The following is a 24,737-nucleotide window of genomic DNA, read 5'->3' as shown; positions in this document are numbered from 1 at the left end:
AATTTATTAAGTGATGTGCAAAGTTTGTTGGTCAATTTTTATTCACTTGATTACCAGTTTAAATTGTGTACTGGTGCCATGGATTTCACAGATTGTTTCTTTTTTAGAGGGAGAGTATATTTTCAAATACATTCTTCACTAAAAAACAATGGTTATTCAAAAATATTCAGATTGCAATGGCTCATCAAAACTGAGAATTTATTTATTAACCTTGAAGTGTATTAGACAGAATCTAGCCTCATGTGATGTTTCTTAAAATAATTACCATTGATTAATCTAACATTTTCAGCACACCCAAAACATCTACTTGAACCCATCTTTCATTTTTAAAACTGCCACTGCCTTCTTCAAAATAATAATCGATGAATAGAAGCAGTTGCTTCAGAGCTCTGATTTTTTAAATAAGAGAATAAGAAATAGTCGTGTGGAGCTAGATCCAGCCTATATGAAGGGCGCAGCACCTATTTAATCATTTTTTGGGGAAAGGGGAGGAAGACCAGTTGAACACAAGGATATGCATTAATCTGATATAAGGGTATGCAGCTCAGGTCTTTTCCACAGATGTGTTTAGTCAGGGTCTTCAAATCTATCACATAATACTGGCCAATAATTGTTGTATGTTCAGGCATTGCATGTTGATTAACCATTTCATGATAGTTAAAAAAAAAAAAAAAAGAATCACGTTTCCTGCTGACTTTACAATATTAGTCTTCTTTGAAATGGGAGAACTTTTTGCTGTTATAGAGATATAGTTAAGATTCATCAATAGTAATAATGGATTTCAAATGTACCTCACCATGCTGCACTGCCAAACTTCCAAACTTCATATTTACTTATATTTGCTTCTGTTCAGAAGTTAATGAGCTATGTGTAATATCTCTGCTAGGTTATTCATTGTTGCTAATGTGAAATCAGTCATCTTGGCCAAACAATCCTGCTGTGTTTATTATAATGTTATTTACTGTTCTCGAAGAGCACCCAAACCTTTTTCTTTGAAGTGGTCTTTCTTAAATCGTTTAAAGCACCAAATATTAGATTAAATTAAAAAAAATTAATTAAGCAAAAATTTTAATCATTTGTGGAAACAAGTCTTAAACAACAACCTTTATCTGAAACAAGCTTGAATAGTGCCTACATTTTTGAAGGTCTAGCATATTTGATTGAATATATATAAGCATTTGAATATTTTTCACTGTGTAAGTCAAACCCATTTTTAGCAGTCAAATGAGCTGTTTCTCAGTAAATGTGCACCCTTTTGGCCAGATCATTTGAGAATGTGTTCCCTTTTGGCCAGATCATTTGAGAATGTATTCCCTTTTGGCCAGCTTTTTCTCTAGCTGGAAAGTTGAAGGGGGCACATTGCTCCAGATGACATTTTTCATGTGAAAAATACTTCTGCTTTTATTACTACTGGTACACACTTATCTACTTTTTTTATTGTCAATATAGTAATTGCCATCACTTAACTATTTTTTTCCTATTGTAATTACAGTTAAAATAAATAGTATATAATTTCAATTTATTAAGTGATGTGCAAAGTTTGTTGGTCAATTTTTATTCACTTGATTACCAGTTTAAATTGTGTACTCGTGCCATGGATTTCACAGATTGTTTCTTTTTTAGAGGGAGAGTATATTTTCAAATACATTCTTCACTAAAAAACAATGGTTATTCAAAAATATTCAGATTGCAATGGCTCATCAAAACTGAGAATTTATTTATTAACCTTGAAGTGTATTAGACAGAATCTAGCCTCATGTGATGTTTCTTAAAATAATTACCATTGATTAATCTAACATTTTCAGCACACCCAAAACATCTACTGGAACCCATCTTTCATTTTTAAAACTGCCACTGCCTTCTTCAAAATAATAATCGATGAATAGAAGCAGTTGCTTCAGAGCTTTGATTTTTTTAATAAGAAATAGTCGTGTGGAGCTAGATCCAGCCTATATGAAGGGCACAGCACCTATTTAATCATTTTTTGGGGAAAGGGGAGGAAGACCAGTTGAACACGAGGATATGCATTAATCTGATATAAGGGTATGCAGCAAAACAGCTGCATTTCTCAGTTATACTATAATGCAAATTCCTAAAAATAAAACAGTAAAATACACAGCCATTACATTCAAGTATACATAGACATTACATTTATTACCACCATTTCCCTAGAGCAGTAAGCTCGCTCAGAGACAAAACCACGGTACATGTAGTGCTGATGCTGGAGCGTATGAAGCATCTATGCATTGTTTTTTCACATGTAGAATGTTCTTTATCATAATGGGAAAAGCAGAAGATTTATCAGATTTCGATAAAGGTCAAATCATTATGGCTCGGTGCTGGGAGCATCGATTTCAAAAATAGCGCATTTAGTGGGCTGCTCACATGCAGCCGTTGTTAAGGAAAGGGATAAATGGATGATGAAACTACAAGTAGCTGACCAGCAGTTTGTCAATGAGGGTGCATTGATTTCAGAGGAGAGTAGAGACTGTCACACATTTTCGCCATGACTCAAGTGCTACAATGACTGAAATCACCGACAGCTACAACAGTGGATCGAGACGGTGTGTCTCAACACACAGTGCAACATACTGCTGCATATGGGTCTACACATCAGGCATCCAAATTGCATCCTTTTGCTGACGGAATGTCATTGGCAACAGCCAATGACCATAGAAGAATAGAAGAATGGAAGAGCAATTTTATAAAAGTAAATTTGAACTTTCGATTATGTCAAATAGAATTTCCGATGCTGGAACTTCCAAAGGATCTACAAAACGAAAGTATGTTTCGATGTCCAACAAACAAAAAGTGGAATTGCTGCAAAAAATGGATAAAGACATGAAGAATGTGACAGAGAGGTTAGTGAAAACGAAAAAATTTCGATTGACAAGTTAGTCGGTATTCTCGGCACAGCAATTAACGGGACTTGAACAGCGGAACTTTGTAACTGAGCAAGAAATTATGTCTGTTTATAGAATTAAAGAGAAAGTATTATCACATAAAACGAAGCAACTTAAACAACTTACATTGAAAGAAATGTTTAATAAAGTAAACAAATAAATATTAAGCTTTTTTTTTTTTTGTAAATTTTGATACCCTTTAGGTCATAATTGTTCTTTATTTCATAAATTACGGTTTCATTTTTTTAATTTTAGAATTTCTGCATGCCATCTTACGAGATTTAAACTGATGATCTATAATCCGGAATCGCCGAAGTCCCGACGAGTCCGGATTAACGACTTTTGACTGTATTTTACTTTCTTCATGAATTGGTCTTAATTTTTTTTTTTTTTTTAAATCAGGATTCTGAATGACAGCAGATTCTCTAACTCTGTATTTCTGTCTGGTACATATTGCATTTTCTCTGAATATAACCAACTAAATTGGTCGCTAAATTGTTCTGCTTTGAGATTGCATGTTTCAGAATGAATCTGCGTACTTAAATTTATACATTTGTTTTTTCATTTAGCTATATAATATAATTATTATACTTTCTAAAACTAGGCTTTCTGTTATAATAAAAAATAATCGAAGTAATTATGATATGGTTTATAATGAATGTCATATGTAAACATATTTTCAAAAATATACCTGCATTTTTTATAAAACCAAAAAGTACTGCTATTTTCACAATGAAGTGAGTTTCTTGAAAGTATGACTTCTTTTCCAACTAAGTTTTTGCAGAAAGTTTATATTTTACTTTATTATTTAAATCGACAAAGAGTGTGAAAGCTTATAAACAACTAGTGGGTGGAAAAAAATCAGAAGATCCATCATAAGAAAGAGCAGCTGTTGTTGAAATGACACTTAAAAATCCATGTCTGACCGATATGGGAGAGAAGAAATAACTGGAAAACCCTTTATAGCAGCATACAAAGCACACTTTCTATTGACTAAGCAACTGTAAATAATTTAGCCACATTTGCTAATCATCAAAGCAGTTAAGTTTCATGAAGCACTTTAAGGAGAAAACTCCTAAGGGAGAGGAAGAGGGTTTGATGGCTTTGAAGCTAGATTCATTAAGAAGAGGGAAAAACTTCGGCTATAAGTTTGAGATTCTGAAGACAGAATATTCAAGAGCTTCCATGATTGGAAAAGTTAAACTTCAGAAATAGATGCATAATGTTTCCTTTCAGACCTTGTCTTAGTTATCTTTTGTTACAGTGTAATAAATTATTGTAGCTGTCCTTTTTTGTATTTTAAATATATTGAAACTAATTATTTTTTATAATGAGAACTAAAATAGTAGCTATTAAAAATAATTGTATATGTTTTTGTATTTTTATTATGCAGTAATTATATTTACTTCAAAAGAAGACTCCCATTGAATATAATAATGATATGGCAGCCAGCTAATCATTGTCGTGACCAGAATATAAATCAAACTTTAGTGGGAAGCTCTTGTATATTTTCAGGATGAAAAATGAGTTTTTAAACTGTGTAAATGGATCATACACAGTTTGTATAAATAATTAAAAAAAGAAAAGAAAGTAATAACAGAAGTCAGTTTAGAGTTTTATGCATAGAATTCAAGTAACCCCTGAAGACCCTCTCCAAGACTTATAAGATTGGTAAAGTTCAAGTTAAAGATTTTTGGGCCCTCTTCCAGAGCCACATATGTATGCAGTGTATGGCCACATAATTTAAGTGGTTGGAATAAATGCGGAGTCCCAAGAATAAAATGTTATTATTGTGGTTAAAATGAAATATTTAATATTGATATAATTAGCTAATTATGGTAATTAGGAAAAGTCATGCACTTTATTGTGTACATATTATTATAGTTCTGAAAAGCATTTACACATAATGCTATTGACAAAAAAGAATATTTTTCCTGTACCTGTAATCATCTAATGTTACAATACAGTGACATAAAAAATGGAATTTGTAAATGTTTAGTGTCTTTGCAGCATAAAACTACTTAAATTCCATTAAGCTTGAAGTTTCTTTGAAAGGTTGATAGTAGAGGAATATGGATATCAGCACCTTGGATTCCATCCACCAGGGTATTATTGCTCAAATTGGGGTGAACTAAGCAGAAATGATATTATTACCCATAAGATGTCCAAAGCATTGATTAATGAAGGGCACTCCGTTCTTTCTCTTGACCATAATGAATTCATGAACCTGATTTGATTCAGATCAGGAGGACAAGCAGCCACAAAATAAATCTAATTTGACCTTAAACATTCATTTCATTTGAGGGGAAGAAAATTTCATTCTTTCTTTTTGTCACCAAAGTTCATTCTCAAGAAATTCTTTTCTTGTAGCTTTTTTAAACCTAATTATTCATTCCTAGTAGTTTAACGGCTTTGCTCAGAAATTTTGATGGCTATGTTTTTGTACTTATCCATTGAATGACATATTTAAATTTTATTCTCTGTACGTTGTAAGCAGATAATTATTGTTAAGGGATATTTACTAGAGAACAGAACTTCTATTTTGATTCTGTCATAGAAAAGCAGCAAAATTATAGTATATTTTTATATTACTTTAATGTTCATTTCATTGTGCTAATCTACATCATGTTTTGCATATGTTGTTTATATATATATGTTGTACATATACATTATACCCCCCCCCCATATGTTGGACTATATTTATTTTATATATACTGTGTTACTAATGCACATGATTATGCATTATTGTTTATATAGGCATTAGTATCATTTTAAAAGTTTTTCTGTAAATTGTATAATAATTCTGTTAATATATTATTCTAAAATATATTAGCATAATTTTGTGTCTCTATTTTACCCTTATTTTTGTTTTAATAAAGTGTCATATTTCATATGTATTTTTGTTCTTGAGCATATATTTTAGTTTCAAACACAATTCAGATGTGTGTTTAGCATTATATAATGTTAATGGTTTTTGTTATCTTAAAAATCCTACCATCTTGACTTCATATGTAATTATGCCCAACTTTGCCCTCCCCCCCCAAAAAAAACATGCTGTATTTTAAAATGCTATGTGAAAATTTAATAATTAATTGTTATATATTTTTAATTCAAATGAGTTTTTAAGAATTTTCAATAACAATAATGCTAATTATTTTGAAATTTGATATTTGTCTTTGTTTTCAAAAACTTGAAATCTATAATAATCATATTTATCTTCAATTGTTTATCTGAGTTGGCTGAGATTTTTCATGTATTTGAAATCCAAATACATCAATATTTCTCAAGTGTTATAATCTTAAATTTAAAAAGGTATATTTGTTAATTAATTTCTACCAAGTAAAGTATAATATGATATATGTTTTAAAATATTTTATTTATCCTAGCTTGTAATAAAAATTTCTCTTTGTGTAAAAATTGATAAAGTAGTGAAAGATTTATTTATAGCAGTTTTAAATAAAAAATTGTTATATATGCTATACAATAGTGTATTAAAATTTATGTATTACAGTTTTTCTCATCTTAAAAACTCAAACAAATTAATGTTCAAAGCATATTCTGTGATTCTGTCATGTAAGACATATAAAAATATATAAAAGGGATATATTATGATGAGAATTAATATATATTTTTTTAATTTTTGCAGATGTGTATTTTATGAGTATGAATGAGAAAAACAGGCATGTGTCTGTTCCACAACCCTTGCCTGCCAATTATGGTCCTCCAGTTCCTCCAGTTGGACCAGGACCAGGCCAGGGACCATGTGTGGGACAGCAGCAATGGATGCCAAGTCCTATCCATCCTGCATCTTATCACATGCCTCATCAGGGTTTTTCAACAAACTATAAAAATAGTAACGTTCCAGTCCGTGCCACTGGATATCCTACACCCATGCATCATGGTGGGTACATCCAACGTTACCCTCCATATGATGCTCAGTGCCAAAGCTTTCCATTTGCAAAAATTCATGAAGGTCTACCGCGTCCACCAAACCCATCCTCTGCATATCCTATTGTAAGGCATTATAATACATTCAATGAAACACCAAAAGATACTCCTGTATCAAAAAGTGCTCTGGACATGTTTCCTCAAAACAAAAATTCACAACCAACTCAGAATGTAATGCAGAAAGAGAAAAATTCTCAAGGGCTTGAAAAAAATGGAAGAGATGACTTGTTGTCATCACCATCAGATGGGAAAAGTGACTCTGAGACAAACAACACTACAACTGAGTCTTGTCCAGATGACACCAGATCTCCAAATAGTTGTGATAAACAAGAAAATTTCTGCGTGGAAAAGAATGAAAGTTCTATGAAAAGTGATTCCAACTCTCATATTGACATAGAACCTCACTCTAAGAAAAGTAAGACTGTTAATAGTGACACTAACTCTGAGCAGGATAGCCAATCATTTTCTTCCATTTCTAATAGCAATAATCAAGCCAAAAAAGAGAACTCTGCCATTCATCCTCCTTATGAAATGAGAATACCAAATCCATCATACCAACACTCTGACAATATGTATGGAATGTATCCTGATGGAGAAAGGAGAATGCACAGCTTACAGCACAATCCAAATATGGCTATGAATCCACACCACATGAATGAAACCATGCATTATGGATATCGTGGCCCTGTGCGCAATACTCTTAGTGACGTTGACAAGTTAAGTGAATTAGATTTTGCAGAAAAGAACAATACTTCTGAAAATGTCTTCCAAGTTCCTTCTATATCTTCCACGACTCCACCAAAGATCTTCCCACCAATCCCACCGTCTCCCATATCTGAGTCGTGGGAAGATACAAAATATTATGCACCTCAAGAAGACATGGATTCGGAAAAAGTGCCACGCAAAAAACGCAAGCGATGTGGTGAATGCCCAGGTTGTTTGCAAAAGCAGAACTGTGGAAGGTGTGGACCTTGTAGAAGCGTGCGTAGTCATCAGATATGTAAAATGAGGAAATGCGAATCGTTAAAGACCAAAAAAGAAAAGGTGAGTTTTTTTAATAATTTTAATATATTGCAGAAAACCTTATTCTGGAAAGGGGAGACATACATAAGTGTATGTAAATTTAATCTAAAAAGTGAATAATTGAAGAATCATTTTAAAAATTTCTATGTAAAAAACACTTAAGACGTTTTAAAAAAATGAGTACTTTTTAGGAAAATCCAGAAGTCATTTGAAATTTTCTGTCCTTTGCTGTAAAGGACAGACATTTCTCTTTTTCTGTTTCCCCTGTATTTCTCTGTCTCATTTATCAGTGACAAACTTTCCCTTAAGACAAAACTATCCTAATTGAGAATACAGTCAAATACTGAGAATCCGCCGACCTAAAATCCGCCAACTCCTGAAATCCGCGTTGCCTCTTAAAATATAAACATTTAGGTTATAGGTTCCTGAAACCGCTACATGGAGTACAAAATATCGAAGAAAAAGTACTTCCTGGATAATGACATCATAATTACCAAATAATAATGAGTCATAATGGAAATACTAAATTATTGACATCATGATAGGAGTTTTTTCCCCCTCCAATCTGCATCGAGGTAAAAAAGCAGACGATTCACTCAACTCTTCTTTTAAGTTCATGCTTCATGTTGTTGTACTTTCTGAGCTTTGTTATTTCACAAGATTGTTTAGTGATGTTTTTTTTTTTTTTTTTTTCCTTTTTCTTTTTTATTTCAGATATTTTGTGGATAAATTAAGAATATTTTAAATTTCAGCGCTTTTTAATACAATGACAGATAAGAAATGCCCTCGTGATTTTGCGTCAAGAATAATTTGCTTGGTGGAATTCTAAATTCATAGTAACCTATTTACTTTAATTTTTTTCATTGATGCAGAAGAAGAAAAACGTTCCATGGTTCCTTCTTTGAAAAATTTTTAACAAATTGCATAAACCACATTTTCATTATTATCGCTAATATTAAATACAAAAAATTTCAAAACACATTAAAATGTAAATTCACATATATCTTAGAAAATTTTGAATAAAAAACTCTAATTTTTGCAGATACATCTACTTAGAAATACATCTACTTTGAGATGATGTTAAAAATTTTATAGGTTATAATAAACAAAAATTTCGAAAAATTTATAAAAAATATTTTAAAATACAAATTTTTAAAATAAATAATAAAAAATGTGCGAATTATATTTAAATTAAGCCTAAATTTTGAATTCAGGAAGAAGGAATCAACAGAAAATTCCGATTTTGTGTCAGAATTCCTATATTATAACAATGCTATACTGTACAAAGTCCATAATCCAGACTCGTCAGGACTTCGGGAATTCCGGATTAGGGGTTTTTCAGGATTATAGATCATCAATTTAAATCTGGTAAGATGGCATGCAGAAATTATACAATTTAAAATATGAAACCGTAATTTATGAAATAAAGAGCAATTATTATCTAAAGGGTATCAACATTTACAAAAAAAAAAAAAAAAAAAAGCTTAATATTTATTTGTTTATTTTATTAAACATTTCTTTCAATGTAAGTTGTTTAAGTTGCTTCGTTTTTTGTGCTAATACTTTCTCTAATTCTCTCTTCTATAAACAGACAAAATTTCTTGTTCGGTTACAAAGTTCCACTGTTCAAATCCTGTAATTGCTGTGTCGAGAATACTGACTAACTTGTCAATCGAAATTTTTTCGTTTTCAATAATAACCTTTCTGTCACTTTCTTTAGTATCGGAGGCCACGTATGTGTAAACGCTTTACTGGCTTTACGCGCATCAAATGCGCATGCGTAAACGCTTTATGCGCATGCATAAGTTTAGGGCTTTGAGGTCTGAATTATAGATCATTCCGGATAATGGGCGTCCGGATTACGGACTTTGTACTGTGTGTAAATCTAATACATATCCTAAGTTGCACTTTTGAGACATGAAAAAATGCAAGTTGAATTTCGTCAGTCGGCCTCATAGAACATGAGGTATAGAACTGTCTCTCTCTCTCTTTTTTTTTTTTTTTTTTTTTTCACAGTCTACAAATTGGATTCATATTATTACTTGGTATTTTTCGTTTATAAATAATGTATTCGGTTTAGAGACGTCTATCTAATTTTCCTTTTAAAATCTTTTTGCATTTGAAATAAAATTTAAATATCATCAACTAGAATGGCATGTGTATTGCACATATTTGCTCTCCAGCCACATGCACCTTCTTTTTTTGCAGCAGGTGTTAGTATTGAATATATACGTACATGAATTTTATTGAAAATTTCTGTATCAGCACAGATACAAATTCATAATCTGAAATGCATAAGTCACATTTAGTTTCGTGGTACAAAAAAAGGGTAATTACTCTGTATTATAAATAATAAATGTGAAGTACTTATCTTATATTTATAATTCTGTATAACCTGGGGGGGACTAATTCATTATCTACTAATGGCTAAAGGATTATTTGCCTTGTTAGATTATCTGTTAGTCATCAATAATTAATTAGATTGTGTTTTCAGCATTAATGGCCAACTGATTAAAAAATAACCCGTTGGCTATTGATTCTATTATCCAGGTTTAATTTAAATTGAAATATCTGACTTCCTGGAGTTTTTATCCTTTCTTCTCTGTGTAGTATAAATAAAAGTCTCAACTGTTAAATATTTTTTAAGAAGTCATTTCTTTTATCGGCAATAACTCTTACATAACTTTACATAATTAGTTATGTGTGCGCCTGTATGTATCATTTGATAAGTCTATGATGTTAAAGAAAAAAATCTGATGTGGATCCTACATGACTTTCTTGTAGGGTGTATTTAATTTTGCACATTTTTTTTGTTACATTTCATTTAAAATTATTTCCTCAAATTGTTCTAATTTAATTGATTCCTCAATACCAGTTGCAGATTTTGATAAAAAATTGCAGAATTTAAAAATTAAATATCCCAGTTAATTTCTGTCATACTGGAGTCAAACTTCTTGTATTTTCAGTTTTGCATAACGAGTATAAAACTTTCCCAAATAAAAGTATAGGAACCGAAAGACCGCATTAAAAATTAGATTTCTTCATTAGTCCAAAATTAATTTTTTTTTTAAAATTTCATATTGCCAGACATGAATATTTTTGTCATTTAAAAGACTTCTGTAACTGGGAGTGTACAACTACGGCCAACGATTGCAAAAATAAAGGCTGGGTATGGACTGTAAGAGGTGTAGTAAGAGTAGTAAGAGGTATAGTAAGAGGTGGGTGTATATATATACATATATACACACACAGCCTTACTCATGATGAAACACAAATTGAATAACATGGATGATGAAACATGAAATTGAATAACTGAAGAGATAAGTTTGGAGGCAAATTACCTTTTGATAAGTCTGTCTTCTGCCTGCTTAACAATTATTCACTTATGCATTTTAAAAATTTTTTAGGATTAAAAATTTTTTTTTGAAATTATATATTTGTTCATGGATTTTGATACTTGCACTTGATTTACATCAACTCTCAGAATTTAAATGGTATTGTAGATTAATTCACAGCAATAATTAATTATTTATTTGTTTGCAGTTAAATTCTATTAACTTTTAATTTGCTTTTTACGAATAGAGAATGTTTGTTAAATTCAAATTTATATATATATTTGGCACTGCCAAATGAAATAAAAATGGGAGGGGCAGAATAGATGTTATAGCAGTCCTGTATACAAAATTTCAAAGTTTCATGGCTAATATTTTTTATATACACGTATCTTGCATATCACTAAAATGATTAGCCAAATAAAATTCTTTTAAATTTATCTTATTTTTAGAGTAGTAGAAATTTTTAAATTATTAAAAGTATACTATTATGGAAAAAAGGTTGCAAATCACTGCTTTAAAGCAAAATATTTTTATGCTGAGAGAAATAGCTAATTTTGTACTGTCAAAAATGGCATGCCAGATAGAATTATTCAATAGTAAATAATTTTGCAGTAAAAAAAGCCGTAATAAATTCAAACTTTATAATGCTGGTTTTGAAGATTTTATCTCTGCTTGCTGAAATATGCATATAAAATATCTCTCTGTGCCCTTTCTGCAAAATTTGCATAATTTCAAAGATAGAGTGTTCAGAGATATTTTTTACAAAATTTATCCAATAGAATACAATAAAAAATAACAAAATATTATATCAGATCATTTTAACCCTCTGAGCGTTACAGGTTTAGCCCTGAAATTTCAAAGTTACTCAAAATGTCATGAATAAGTGATATTTTCTTGATATTAATTAAAAAATGACTCTTAATTTTGTACCTTGATTCCTTTTCTTCCAATATACATCCAAACTGAAATCAGATACATTAAAAGCTAGCAGAAATTTCCATGTATAATGAATATGGAAGGCAACCTTCTGTACGGAATTGGCCTTAATGCTGAGAGGGTTAAGCAAGGTAGTTACAATAGTATAACTTCAAATTATTTGCAAATGTGAAATCAGGCGATGCATTATTCAAAATGCTTGTAGTATATAGCTGCGCAGGCAGTCTGAAAATATCATCAGCGAAACAATTTTTAGCTCCAGAGATGGTGTTAGTTTCAAAACTTATTTTTTATCCATACAGTAAACCTTTGCTAAATGCAGACTTGCAGATCACGCAGAGCAGGGTTTTTAGTTGTGACCCCTTTTTATCACAGATTTTTTCGTGACCTCGAGACCCCAATAAAAAAATTTTGTGGGAGCCCATAAGTATTGCGCAAATCCAACACACGCATGAGTGAAACTGTCAATTTTTTCACTTGTATTGTAATATACTATTGCAGTTTTAGGTCATTAACTTTAATTTCTAATTTTAAGACATAGAACAACGTGAAAATTTTAAATAAGTAACAGATGAAATGACAGCATCACGTGCAAAGCAAGGTAAATGAACATTTATGTTATAGAAATAATGCAACGAAACATTTTCGTTTTTTGTTTGTCTGTATTGTCTTATCTTTATCTATTTTCAGATACATTGTGTAAAAATATTTGGTAATTGTAAAAATATTATAATAAGTTAAAGAAATATCAAAACTGCAGAAATTTTTAGCAACCCCCTGCTGCAGGTCCCGCAATCCCAAGGGGATCGCGACCAGTTTAAGAAACCCTGATGTAGAGCATTGATAGTTCTTTTTAATTACTGCTTTGAAAGTTTATTCATTAAAGAAATCAAACATTACTTAGAACAGTAAGATCTGAATTTTTAAGTTATTTTAATTGCTGATAATGCCCAGGACATTGTACTGATGCCTTGAGATCAGTGCATGTTAAATGTAGAGATTTTATTCCTTCCACTGAACAATAGTTCCTTAATTCAATCAATCTATATAAAAACTTTCAAAGCTTATTATGTCAGGTATGCTTATGTCTGAAAATAAAGCACTAGACCAATGGCTGGTTCTCAAAGATTTTGCCCCATGCACCACTTTTACCATTGCTAGATGATCCCCCCACTACCTTTCTTTCCCAAACTCTATAAGTATACATTTATTTGAATTTAGATAATTTTTTAGATAATTTTATAAATTAAGTGAAAAATATCTGATGTGGACACAACATGGCTTCCTTGTATGGCCTATTAAATTATATACATTTTTTTGCAGCACTTCATTTAAACTTATTTTCTCAAATTTCATTAGAGCTATATTTCTTATTCAATGAATTCAGTTCTCATTTAATGACAAAGCAAAAATACATAAAAACTCAAAACATCTTCATTCAAAATTGTAAAACACAGAAAAACCTGAAACACCAAATACAATTAAAAACAGTTAAAAGAACAATTTTTAGAATTAAAAATAAGACTTTCTATGCAAAAACAAGCTATTTGGCCAGTGGTTAGGAAAACAAAGTTTTCAGTGCACAAAATTTAATGTTAACTTTTGGTCTGTCTGGGTGAAAGACGCTGAAGACGGTGCACCAACTGACATAATTCATTTTTCTACTAAGAGTTTTAAATGTTAACAAATAGTAGTCTCATTAGACTTAGCACCAGTTTTAAATTTTAACTAAATGTATAAAAACCATAACCAGAAGATAAGAACAACATAATTCAATCATATTTAAAGAAAAAAAAATGCACAATTTACCCACATATAAGAATAAAAAACTGAAGCTGCATAACAGAGTGGAAATAAATATATGTAAATATTTGGTGTGACTGATTGCAATGAAAAAGGAACTGCACAACTAGATGTTAAAGCAGTCAAATATACAAAATTTTAATATTCTACGGCTACATGTTTTTGAGTTATGCGAAATACATGCATACGTACATACACGCATATCTGATGTCACAAAAAATCCCTTCTGAATCCATTTTACAATCCATTGTGAAAAAAAAGGAGTCTTTAATTCTGTCCGTACATACAGATGTCATGCAAAAACATTGTTCAAATGAATTCGAGAGTGGTCAAAATGGATATTTTCGTTGAAATATGATGCTAGAAATTTTTCACAATTACAATACTTCCTTAACTTATAACAAGGAACTAAAAGATATGGAAAAATATTGATAAATACGAAACTCGAATAAAAGTAGTTTTTAATATTTATAAACTAAAATACTTAACTGATCATTAACTGGTTAGTAAAGTCCCATCTGGTTGAGAATCCCTGCACTAGATGAAGAAAAAAGAAGCATGACACAATAATGGCATTTTAGAAACAAGTTGTGAACAATATTAAAGGATTTCCATCGACTGAGAATGAAGACAAGAGAATTGTACAAATTGCAAAAGCAATAGGCAGCAAAGAATTTTCAGATATTGAATAAGGAAAAATCAAAGACTTAGTCGGTATGGTGACTGAAATAGCAAATGAAGAATTGGATGATGTTAAAACATCAGCTGATAGTAAAAGCAGCAATACTGAATAAGATAAAGATCTTTTAACTTGCAAGAAGTTAAACAACTTGTTAAAAAGGGCACAGAAACTGTCTGATTTTGTAATGGACACTGACCCAAATGAAGAAGAAGGGGACATTTTATGAGAGGTAATGAAAAACTTTGCACTCTGTACCACAAAACATTTAACGAGTTGCATCAGCCATTATCTGAAGCAATAACTGCCAGCTATTTAAAAAAATAATTTTCTCATGTACCTACCTACCTTATAATGGAAGCAGAACTGTACACTAACAGAAATCTTTTCAATTAATATTTCTTTCATTTTACCCTTTTAATTTTTAATCTGAACGATATGTAACTCATTTCTCCCATAAAAAGTTAACTTTGCAAAACATGATTTGGCTGTACGTTCAGTGCGCTAATCACATTACCTTCATATTCGGGAAGGGTTTCCTGTATCATTTTTTGTGTCCAGTTCACTTTTTGAATTGTTGCCACACAATGTTATTGTTAGGTATTCTTTAAAAAAAAATTATATCGTGAAAAATCTGTATATGTATGTTCCTCGCACCGGGGAAAAATCAGCATCACCTGCAGCCTCCAAATTGTTTTAGTCCTCCACCAGAACATATGCACCTCGAAGATCAAATTTCGATTAACAAACTCAGTGATATGAAAACAAGAAGTAGCAACCCTGTATGAAATAAAACACTTTTATCTGTAGCTTTATCTTTCAATTTTAATCAACAAATTTATTTATTTATATAATATCAATAAATATATATAATATATATAATCAATAAATAAAATTATATATACACTTTCTTAATATAAATTATATCTAATACATTTTTTCCATAGAAAGTTAACTTTGTGGAATGCAGTTTTGCCATACACACAATGTGTTAATGACATAACCCAATTTGCATTCAACATGCATTTGACATAACTTTCATTTGCATTGATTTATTGTATTTATTTTTTATACTATTACATTGGCATCAATAACTTATGCTTTTACAGTATGTATTGTTTCTTTTGAACATATTGTTTCCTTTCCACTAACAGTCAAGATTTCCAAGTTTGAATTAGAAATGAAGAAAAAGTAATTCTGTAAAAAAGAGACAATTACATGAGCTGGCAACACTTGAAAAATGCTAAGGATCTCATACATTTGCTTTAGGCTCTGTGGATGCTTAATTCTTTTTATATGGGCTTTTTAATTTCAAGAATTCCCAAGATAAAAGATTTCCATTCATTATATCCATTTGTAATGCATTGGAAAGTAGGTATGTTTTTCAATAGTTTCTTTTTTTAAAGAAAATAATAATTGAAGGAACTGCGTTACTTGACAACTAAGTCACATATCACTTCACTGCTGCATTAACTACTGCTACTGCATTAAGCTTCCAATTATCTAAGCTGTATATATACATTCAAATATACTTGTCATGATATCTTTAAGTACATGCATCTTGAAATATGCCCAGGCAATGAAAATATTCAGTCTACCAGAAAGTTATGTCCATTTTATGACAACAATTTCCAACACGTAAACACATGTTTATTTGCCGTATGATTGGCTCTCTATTTTTATCACTTAATGTATATATACTGAAGTAACAGGTTAACTGAAACAAAGTTGATTTACGTTAGTCTTAAATGTGAAGCGATAGTGTATCCATGGCCACTGATAAAGTCCATTTAAGCCACTGTATTTTATACGAATTTCAACAAGGAAGAAATGCTACAGAAACATGTAGAAATTTATTGAAAGTGTTTGGTGAAGGTACAGTTTCTGATAAGGCATGCAGAAGATGGTTTGAAAAATTTGAAACAGGTGATTTTGAATTTTCTGATAAGCCACGTTCTGGGTGATAATCTTTGATCGGCGACGGTGTTGTTACGACCATGTTGGAGCAAGATCCTTTTGTGACAACATTCGGAGATCACAGAAAAGCTTAATTCAGCTCAACAAACCATTTCGAACTATATTCAGAAGATAGGATTGGTATGGAAATATTCAAGATGGGTGCCACATGAATTAAGTCAGAAGAATTTGGATGATCGAGTCATCATATGCACATCTCTGCTTGCTCCAAGTAAAATGAAGCCCTTCTTGAACCAGATGATAACTGGGAATGAAAAGTGGATCAACCATGGAAACATTGCAAGGGAAGGGGCATATTATGAACCCAGAAAACCTAGCCCTCCCACCTCTAAACCAAATTTGACCCTGAATAAGGAGAATGTTGTGTATATGGTGGGGCATTCAAGGACCAGTACATTATGAGCTTTTAAAACCAAACAAAAAGCTCAATTCGGAGAAATACTGTCAGCAATTGGACAATTTAAAGACAGCAGTCCAAGAAAAGAGGCCATCGATTTTCAACAGAAAGGATATCGTACTGCATCATGATCATGCCAGGCCACATGCTGCTTTGGGTACTCGTCAAAAAATTGCAGAACTAGGATGGGGAATTTTGTCACATACACTATATTCCCTGGACTTAGCACCCTCTGACTATCACTTGTTTTTGTCCTTATAAAATTTTTTTGAAGGGCAAAAAATTCAAAAATGAAGTAGATATCAAACAAGCACCAGCTCAATTTTTCGCATCAAAAGGTACATCATTTTTCAAAAATGGGATATACAAATTGCCCTCACGCTGGCAAGGAGTCATTGATAATAATGCCAATTATATTATTTTAATAAAGTTTATTGATGGTAAGAAAAATTTGTATTTTGTTTTATTCCCAAAATGGACAGAACTTTTCGGTAGCCTGTTTAGTATATATGTTGGAAGAAAAGGCATCAAAACACCAAGTAGATGGCTTATTTTGGAATTATATCAAGCTAGCTGCACAGAGAGTTATTTGCAAAGAGCTTTGGAATTTAGATTATTTATTTTTTACTTAACTTGCTATATGTGAGTAATAATGTATGGGATTAAATGTAATTACTAGAAAAATTTGAAAATATTTTGCTTTGTATAGCATTTGCACAAACAAAATAATTTCCACAATACCTGCAGAAAATATTAAGAAACGTTTTTGAGAGCTATGCTGTTAAACATAAAAGGAGTAGAGCTTTTTTTTACCACTGAAATTGATGAAGCATTCATTTGCTAGTTCCTGAAAAAGATGCATTTAAATTCTTCAAAACTTGTACTATTGCAAAGTTAAAATTTTTTTGTTTCTAGTTTTTTCCAAAATTGTTATTCTAATAATAATAATTCTACATTATATCGTGTATTTTTTATTAGTACATATTTATAAACATTCTTCTATATATTATCTCTTTATAAACATTGAATTACCAAGCGAATTTTTTAAATGCATTAGAAAACAGCATTTGAGTAATGAAGATTAATTTAATGGTGATGAATAGGATATTGTATCGCCTGTTTTTGATATTTACATGAAAAAAGATAATGAATTGTTTGAATTCCTTACAATTTTTCTGATAAAGTATGAAATTTAAAGAAAATTAATGTGCTTTGTTTTCTTTATTAACTTTTTACTGATAGTTTTTATTTTCTGTAGTAAATGTCTCTTTCAGTCGTAAGCTATTGAATCGTTCAAAATTCGATATCGTGAAAAAGCTCCATTTGGGATAGGAAGAGTATAAATTTAAATGCATTTTTCCATAGCGAACACGACGAAAAGTGACAGCAACCGAGATTGGATTTGCCATGATTTATTATTTTCCCTTAGAATTTTTCTTTTTCATCCTCATTCCGACAAAAAATAAATAAATAATGCGCGTCTATATGAAAAAAGCAAGGGCAAATAGAAGCATAAAAATAAGGTCAACGGCCCAAACGCCTGCACCAATAAAATTTCTTCGCCGTTTCAGCATTTTTAGAGCGATCGATTTTTCGTCGTTTTCTGCGAGCGCGGACCGCTAGATGAAGGAAAGCAAATACATTAGGAATGCCAGTTGCGTCTTCTCTTTCTCTCTCTGAGAAAATTCAGTTTTCTCGTCCCCCAACCCCTCGCACCGCCTGCAAATGCTTGGCATGCGAAACGAGTTGCACCGTTTTTGGATGGGGGGTCGTTGATAAATTTCTATGCGGCCATTGTGATTTCACTGGCTTGGAATTGCTATACGATAAGCATTCTTCTATTTCTTGTATTTCAGAGTCATTAAAATTTGTATTTTAATTTTCTGACAGTACTGTAATTAGGAGATCGAGGTACTGTAAAGGAAAAGAAATGCGATCCCTAGTATGTTATTTTGGTATTTAAAAATATATGCTAAATATACCTATCAAAATATTATGTTCGTATATTTCCCCTATAGACATTTTTCAATAAAAAATTAAATTATCAGATTATTAAATTATTATTATTAATATTATTAGGTGCAATAGTAATATAAGTTATATTACAATCTTTATTTAATTATGTATGTAACCCGTAATATATTTTTATTCGGGCAGGTCTTAGGTATATTTGTTGAGTCATACGACGTAGAAAGCTTAGATCGGGTACCATGCTGCAACGGAAGACCTAAAGTAGTATGAAGAAATGTGTATATTGCTCTATCTTAAGGGCAAAGCGATAAAAACTAACGAGACTACCAAGTAACGCACATTAAAAGGGGTCGCATTAAGTAAATAATAAAAGTAGTTATAATACAGGGTGTTTATAAAGTCCCGGACCCATTTTGATGTTTAATAACTCATAAAATAATGAAGATATAAACAAACTTATGGCATTTATTGATGGAATAACATATATATTTTCCTTTTCAGGTTTGAATGTCTTTACTTTTGTAATATCGTCTGCGCGTGTGGTTAATTTCAGATAATTTCATTTTACAGTCTAAATATCTGTACTTTTCTAAATATCGTCTGCTTATTAATTGCTTCATCTTTCTGGCATTGTTAATCGCCATAATGTGCGCATATGGGGATGTGAAAACCCCCATGAACATCGTGAGGCACAAAGGGATTTCCAAAGGTTAATGTGTGGTGTGGACTAAAGCACGGCCGAGTCATTGGGCCTTTCTTTTTTACAGAAAAGACGGTCTCATCAGTCGTATACTTAGACATGTTGGAAAACTTCGTATTTCCACAACTAGAAGAGCTTCAGCCACATGTCTTTTTGCAACAAGATGGTGCACCACCTCATTGGGGTACCATCGTTCGTAGTTCTTTGAATGACCATTTTACAGGAAGATGAATTGGGTGAGGAGGTCCAATTCCTTGGCCACCCAGATCACCTGATATAACGTCTCTGGACTTTTTCCTTTAGGGATTTGTAAAGGACAACGTTTACAGGAGGAGAGTGTCGAACATTGATGATCTAAAAGCCAGAATTACAACCGCAATAGCCTCTGTGGATGCCGACATGCTTGCCGGTACCTGGCGTGAAATTGAATATCGACTTGATATTCTCCGTGCGACGAAGGGGGCACACGTGGAAGTTCATTGACAAGGGTTATGAAACTTTTTGAGTCTATCTAACCATTTATGTTATTAATTTTAATATATCTTTATTATTTTATGAGTTATTAAACATCAAAATGGGACCGGGACTTTATAAACACTCTGTATATCCATCAATTAGCATTATATTTGGCTTAGGGATTTGATTACCTATACCAAAGAGTAAAATCACCAAAGTTAATAAAAGGTCAGCTGTTTCATTTTTTTATTTAATATTTTAGTGATATTTTCGTCATTTTTTTATTTAATATTTTAGTGATATTTTCGTTTACTTCTAAATATAAGGCCGGTTTACACTTCTCGAGTGAGCCCCGAGTGACTTTCGGCGAACCCCTCGTCCGAGCGTCTCGAACCAATTGAACGGGCCTGTAGTTTGATAGATTGTTTACACCAGTCAGAGCGGACTGACAACTCGCCTCCATTTGTTTGCAAAATGGATAGCAACTTGCAAATTACTGTGCTTGAAGTTTGCGAAGCAGTTTCCAAGAAATTAATATCTGTTCTAGGGAAAAAGAAAGAAGAATAGGAAATCAAAACGTGACTGTGTAGCTCGCCGGGATAAATTGGGAGCATTAAATCAACTTTTAAATTAACTCTGGGGAGAGATTATCCAAAGTTACAAAAACTCATCAGAATGGGTGAAGGATAATTTGAAACTTTATTGGAAATAATCACTCCACTTATTATATTAAAAAAAAATCTTTCGAAATACTCTCTGCCGGCAAAATTAAAACGCAGATAGCGCTTCAGTTTCTGGAGACGGGTGACTCGTACAGTTCTCTGCAATATTTTTTTCGAGTGCCAAAATGCACAATCAGCGTCATTCTAGAAGTGTTTGAGGCCATTTTCTGTTTATGAGGTTGAGCGAAAATTGTTGATCTTTTGCTTGAACTCTCCAGCACCCTCAAATTTTAACATGTTAATAATAGCCTCATACGGTCAGATCGTTTGTAAATAAAATCTAATTTGTGGTTCAAATAAAAAGGAAAGTCTAGAAAACAAAATTTCAGAATTTTAGATTATATTTTATGAGATGCAATTGGCTGTGAGTAGAAATTGCTTTTTCGAAAATTATATAAAAAAATAAATGTGTGCTCTTTCACTATTTTTTTAATTGAAAACTGTATTTTAATGGTATTGTAAGCATGGAAGATCTAATATGATTAATTATAAACTATAAAAATTTTTGGAAACTTTAAAAAAAGAAAAATAAATAAATATATTTGTAACAAAATTTGTACTACCAAAATTCTGGAAATGACTCCAAAGTTTGTAAGTGCAAAGACACCGACTATAAACGTTTATTTATTTATTACATTCTAAATTAATAAAAATGGAAGTGCAATACGGCTATAACTTACAGGAAAACATTGTGTGCCCTATTACATTTCAACCTGTACCTGTATTTTATTGGGTAGTTGAATAACATATAATTTAATTGTTTTGTGATTCAAGAAAATTCAGAAATAAATATTTTAATTCCGATATCCTAATTTAATTTTCTTATATGTTTTTTCTACAATATATTTAGGTATTAGTAAACAATGGTCGTAATATTCAGGTAGTGATGTATCCCATAATACTTCACAAGATGCATATACATTAAAAAATGCCATAGTTCGCTCCATCTCGACATTTTCAATATGACGAAAAAATTCGGCACGACGTCTCTGCGACCATTGCTCGGAGTTGCTGCCCGAATAGATTTTCAACTGGTTCAAAGTAGAAACGGACTCGCTGACTCATCTTCCCCTATATTTCTATTCGGAACAAGTGAGCGTTTACATTGTCAGGGGCTCGCTGCGGGTCGCTCGGATAGGTGTAAACTGGCCTTAAGGGTAATGAGATAGAATATTTTTTTTTCCTGCTAAAGAAAAGGAGCCCTTCGTTTTTTAAAGCTGCGTCCCGACGTTAGCTCGCTTTACTGCCACTCTGTTAGTTGACTTGGGAAGTGCTGCCCCCTTGCTGCCTCAGTGTCCTTGAGGATGATAAATGACTTCGGTCGAAGTGATTTTAAAAGAGTACAGGCAATAATACTGTGTGTTAATCATACCGAGCTGATATAAATTCAAGAATGGAATATTTTGGAAGCGATAAAAATTATTGTGTTAGAAACCATAGGCCCAGTGGCAAAATAACAACGGCGTAGAAGTTCAGTATCGTTTTTCCAGTGCAAAAGTGCACTTTTTGCTTTCGCTGCCGATATTTGGATCTGTTTTTCTGATTCGAGCATTGGTTGGTCTCCGAGCTACTTTTCAGTTCCCTAATAGTATTTTAATCAGCTACGACGTTTTCCGCAGTTGAACTTGGACTTGGATGCTAGTATTTAAGCTGAAATTAGCTCTTTCCAGTTTCTCAAAGATTCCTAAAAAGGGCATGACAAAATCGAACCTGAGTGAAGTTTTCTTGAAGAAAAGGTCGCAAAATGCAGTTGATCTCATGGTTACGAACTATGATCGTTGAAGTGGTTAATCGTTGCGATGGGTGGTTATGGTTCCACTGGGTAAGGCCCTTGCATTGTGGGGCATGACGTCATAGTGCGTGTGACGCCGTTTTGTTTTCTGCAGTGTGCGGATTCCAATGTTCTTGTCACGTCCGTAGTCATCGATGTGGCTACCCTGACATTAGTCAGTTTTGCTTTTGTTTCTGGTGCCAAATCTTAGTAATATTTGGAAGTTGGTCGCTACTACTGCCTTTTCGTCCTTGGGGATAGTTAATGACCTTAGGAATGGGTTCGAACTGAGGGCTGCTGCGTTTAAGTTGTAGCATACCTCCAAAGCAAAAGTGCGATTCTGCATTCGCGTCCGATGTTTTAATCGATTTCTTGATGTGAGCGCTGATTGATCGCCGATCCGCTGCAACAAAATCGTGCTTTTTCCTTCGTTGCAGATTTTTCGCTTGTGATAAAGAGGGATCTGTACGTGTTTGCCTTCGAAATCATTAATGTTTGGACTAAAATCTGCGCTAAATACAAGGTTGTTGCTTTGTCTAATTTTATGTTTTATGTTTACTTTGGCATGTTTCTCTTCTGTCTTGAAGCTATTATTAATTCAGCGGTTTTTGTCACCTAAGGCTTCTAATTTGTGACATGCGTCTTTTTATGTAAAACGTCGACAAAGGCATAGGCGTATGATTTCAGGAGTTTTACGTTCGAATTGTAGAGAACTTCTTTTATGTGTTAAACATTTTTTGCAAGTTTTTAGGAGGATAAGACCTCAAATTCCTATATTCGCCAAATATAGTATCAGGACTTGTGTTTCTCTTGATTTGCTTTGGAAACATAAATGATCCTGTATAGGAACAGGGAGCGTACTCAAGCTATGTTCAAGAAGGTGTGAAGTAGACAACACAAGCAGGAAGGGTATACGAAACCCTTTATTTTCAATCTTTTACAGGCACTTCCGAACTTCGGAATACAGAGACCAACCACTTGTGGTCTGAACGTAAGAATGTAAAAACTACTAACTAAAACTCTAACTAAAATCTAACTTTGAATTAGTATACAAATTAGTATACAAATACCTAGCACTAAGACTGGCCTTTATTTAAAAAAGGTACGTATGTAGTACGCCGAGCTGCTGAAACTACGATACGTTTGCAAATATCAAGAGGGCTAAACCTCTGGCCTTAAAGGCAACCAGCAACCGAGTGAAAACTCGTAAAACTACAGTGGCAAGCGGCTTGCTTCCTAAAACTCCTTCTCTCTCTCGCTTGGCAAAAAGCCACAACTTAAGTACTTGGGCGTTAGCAAGACAATTTGCATAAGCAAGTTAAAGCATTTAATTCTGGCCGGAAGTAGAAAATAAGAAGTGATAGTACAGTTTTAAAGTAAAATAAACGTTAGTAAAACTTAGTATCCTTACAATAAGATGACACAGACTATGACAGACCCTTCTTTTTTGAAAATGTTCTAGTAGGATAATAAAACCGGGCATACAAGATGGCCTGACATATATGACCTTAATTGTTAAAAAACTGTATGAGAATTAGCAAGAAAAATAGGCATAGAGTAAGTAAAAGTCAGAGGTCGCATTTCGAAAGCTTGACCGATATTCTCTTTTGGCATATTGCTCTTTGCTTTTCGGCATGCAACATGTCTTGGCAAAATCATTGAAAAAATTTCTTAGTTCCAATCCTAATTTCTAAATTCTGCTTTCGGTCGAATTAAATTTCTGGGAGGTTTTCCACATGTATAAAAAAACTTCTTGTTGTGATTAATGATCCTAATTTTAATTTTTATTTGCCCTACCTCATGGCTCAAGGCGACATAAATAGCCGTCTAAGACGCCAGCTAAGTTGTTCTTGTAAACGATAGTTGAATAAAAATTATTTTACTGTGAATTATTAATAGGTTTAATCCATACGAGGCATGAACTATATGATCGGCTATGGCGCCGAAAATTCTGGAAATGGAGCTGTCTTAGCCTTAAAAAAACTTATTTCTTCGTTGTTTCTAGTTCATTTTGCCTTTAGTAAATGACGTAAACAAATGAATGAAGTTTTTGACGCTTTAAAAGAAAAATATTTTTGAATGTAAATAGAAGTAAATGAAAGGAATTGGAATTAGT

General features: G+C 32.3%; 1 protein-coding gene across 2 annotated transcripts in view; it reads left to right on the top strand.

Annotated features, from left to right (window-relative positions):
* Positions 1–24,737, top strand: part of LOC118188929 (uncharacterized) — a 151,591-nt gene that overhangs the window by 26,023 nt on the left and 100,831 nt on the right. For both annotated transcript variants that reach the window (XM_085807253.1, XM_085807243.1), the window contains exon 4: positions 6,550–7,895. In XM_085807253.1, the coding sequence (XP_085663379.1) occupies positions 6,561–7,895 (1,335 nt within the window). In that variant the 5' untranslated portion in view covers positions 6,550–6,560. The remainder of the gene's footprint in view (positions 1–6,549; positions 7,896–24,737) is intronic.

This window comes from Stegodyphus dumicola, chromosome 1 (genome assembly GCF_044657685.1).
Source record: "Stegodyphus dumicola isolate Sdum_Otavi_A_Nest chromosome 1, ASM4465768v1".
In the NCBI taxonomy this organism is placed as follows: domain Eukaryota; kingdom Metazoa; phylum Arthropoda; class Arachnida; order Araneae; family Eresidae; genus Stegodyphus; species Stegodyphus dumicola.
The sequence above is the reverse complement of the archived record's forward strand: the minus strand, read 5'-3'. Positions and strand labels throughout refer to the sequence as shown.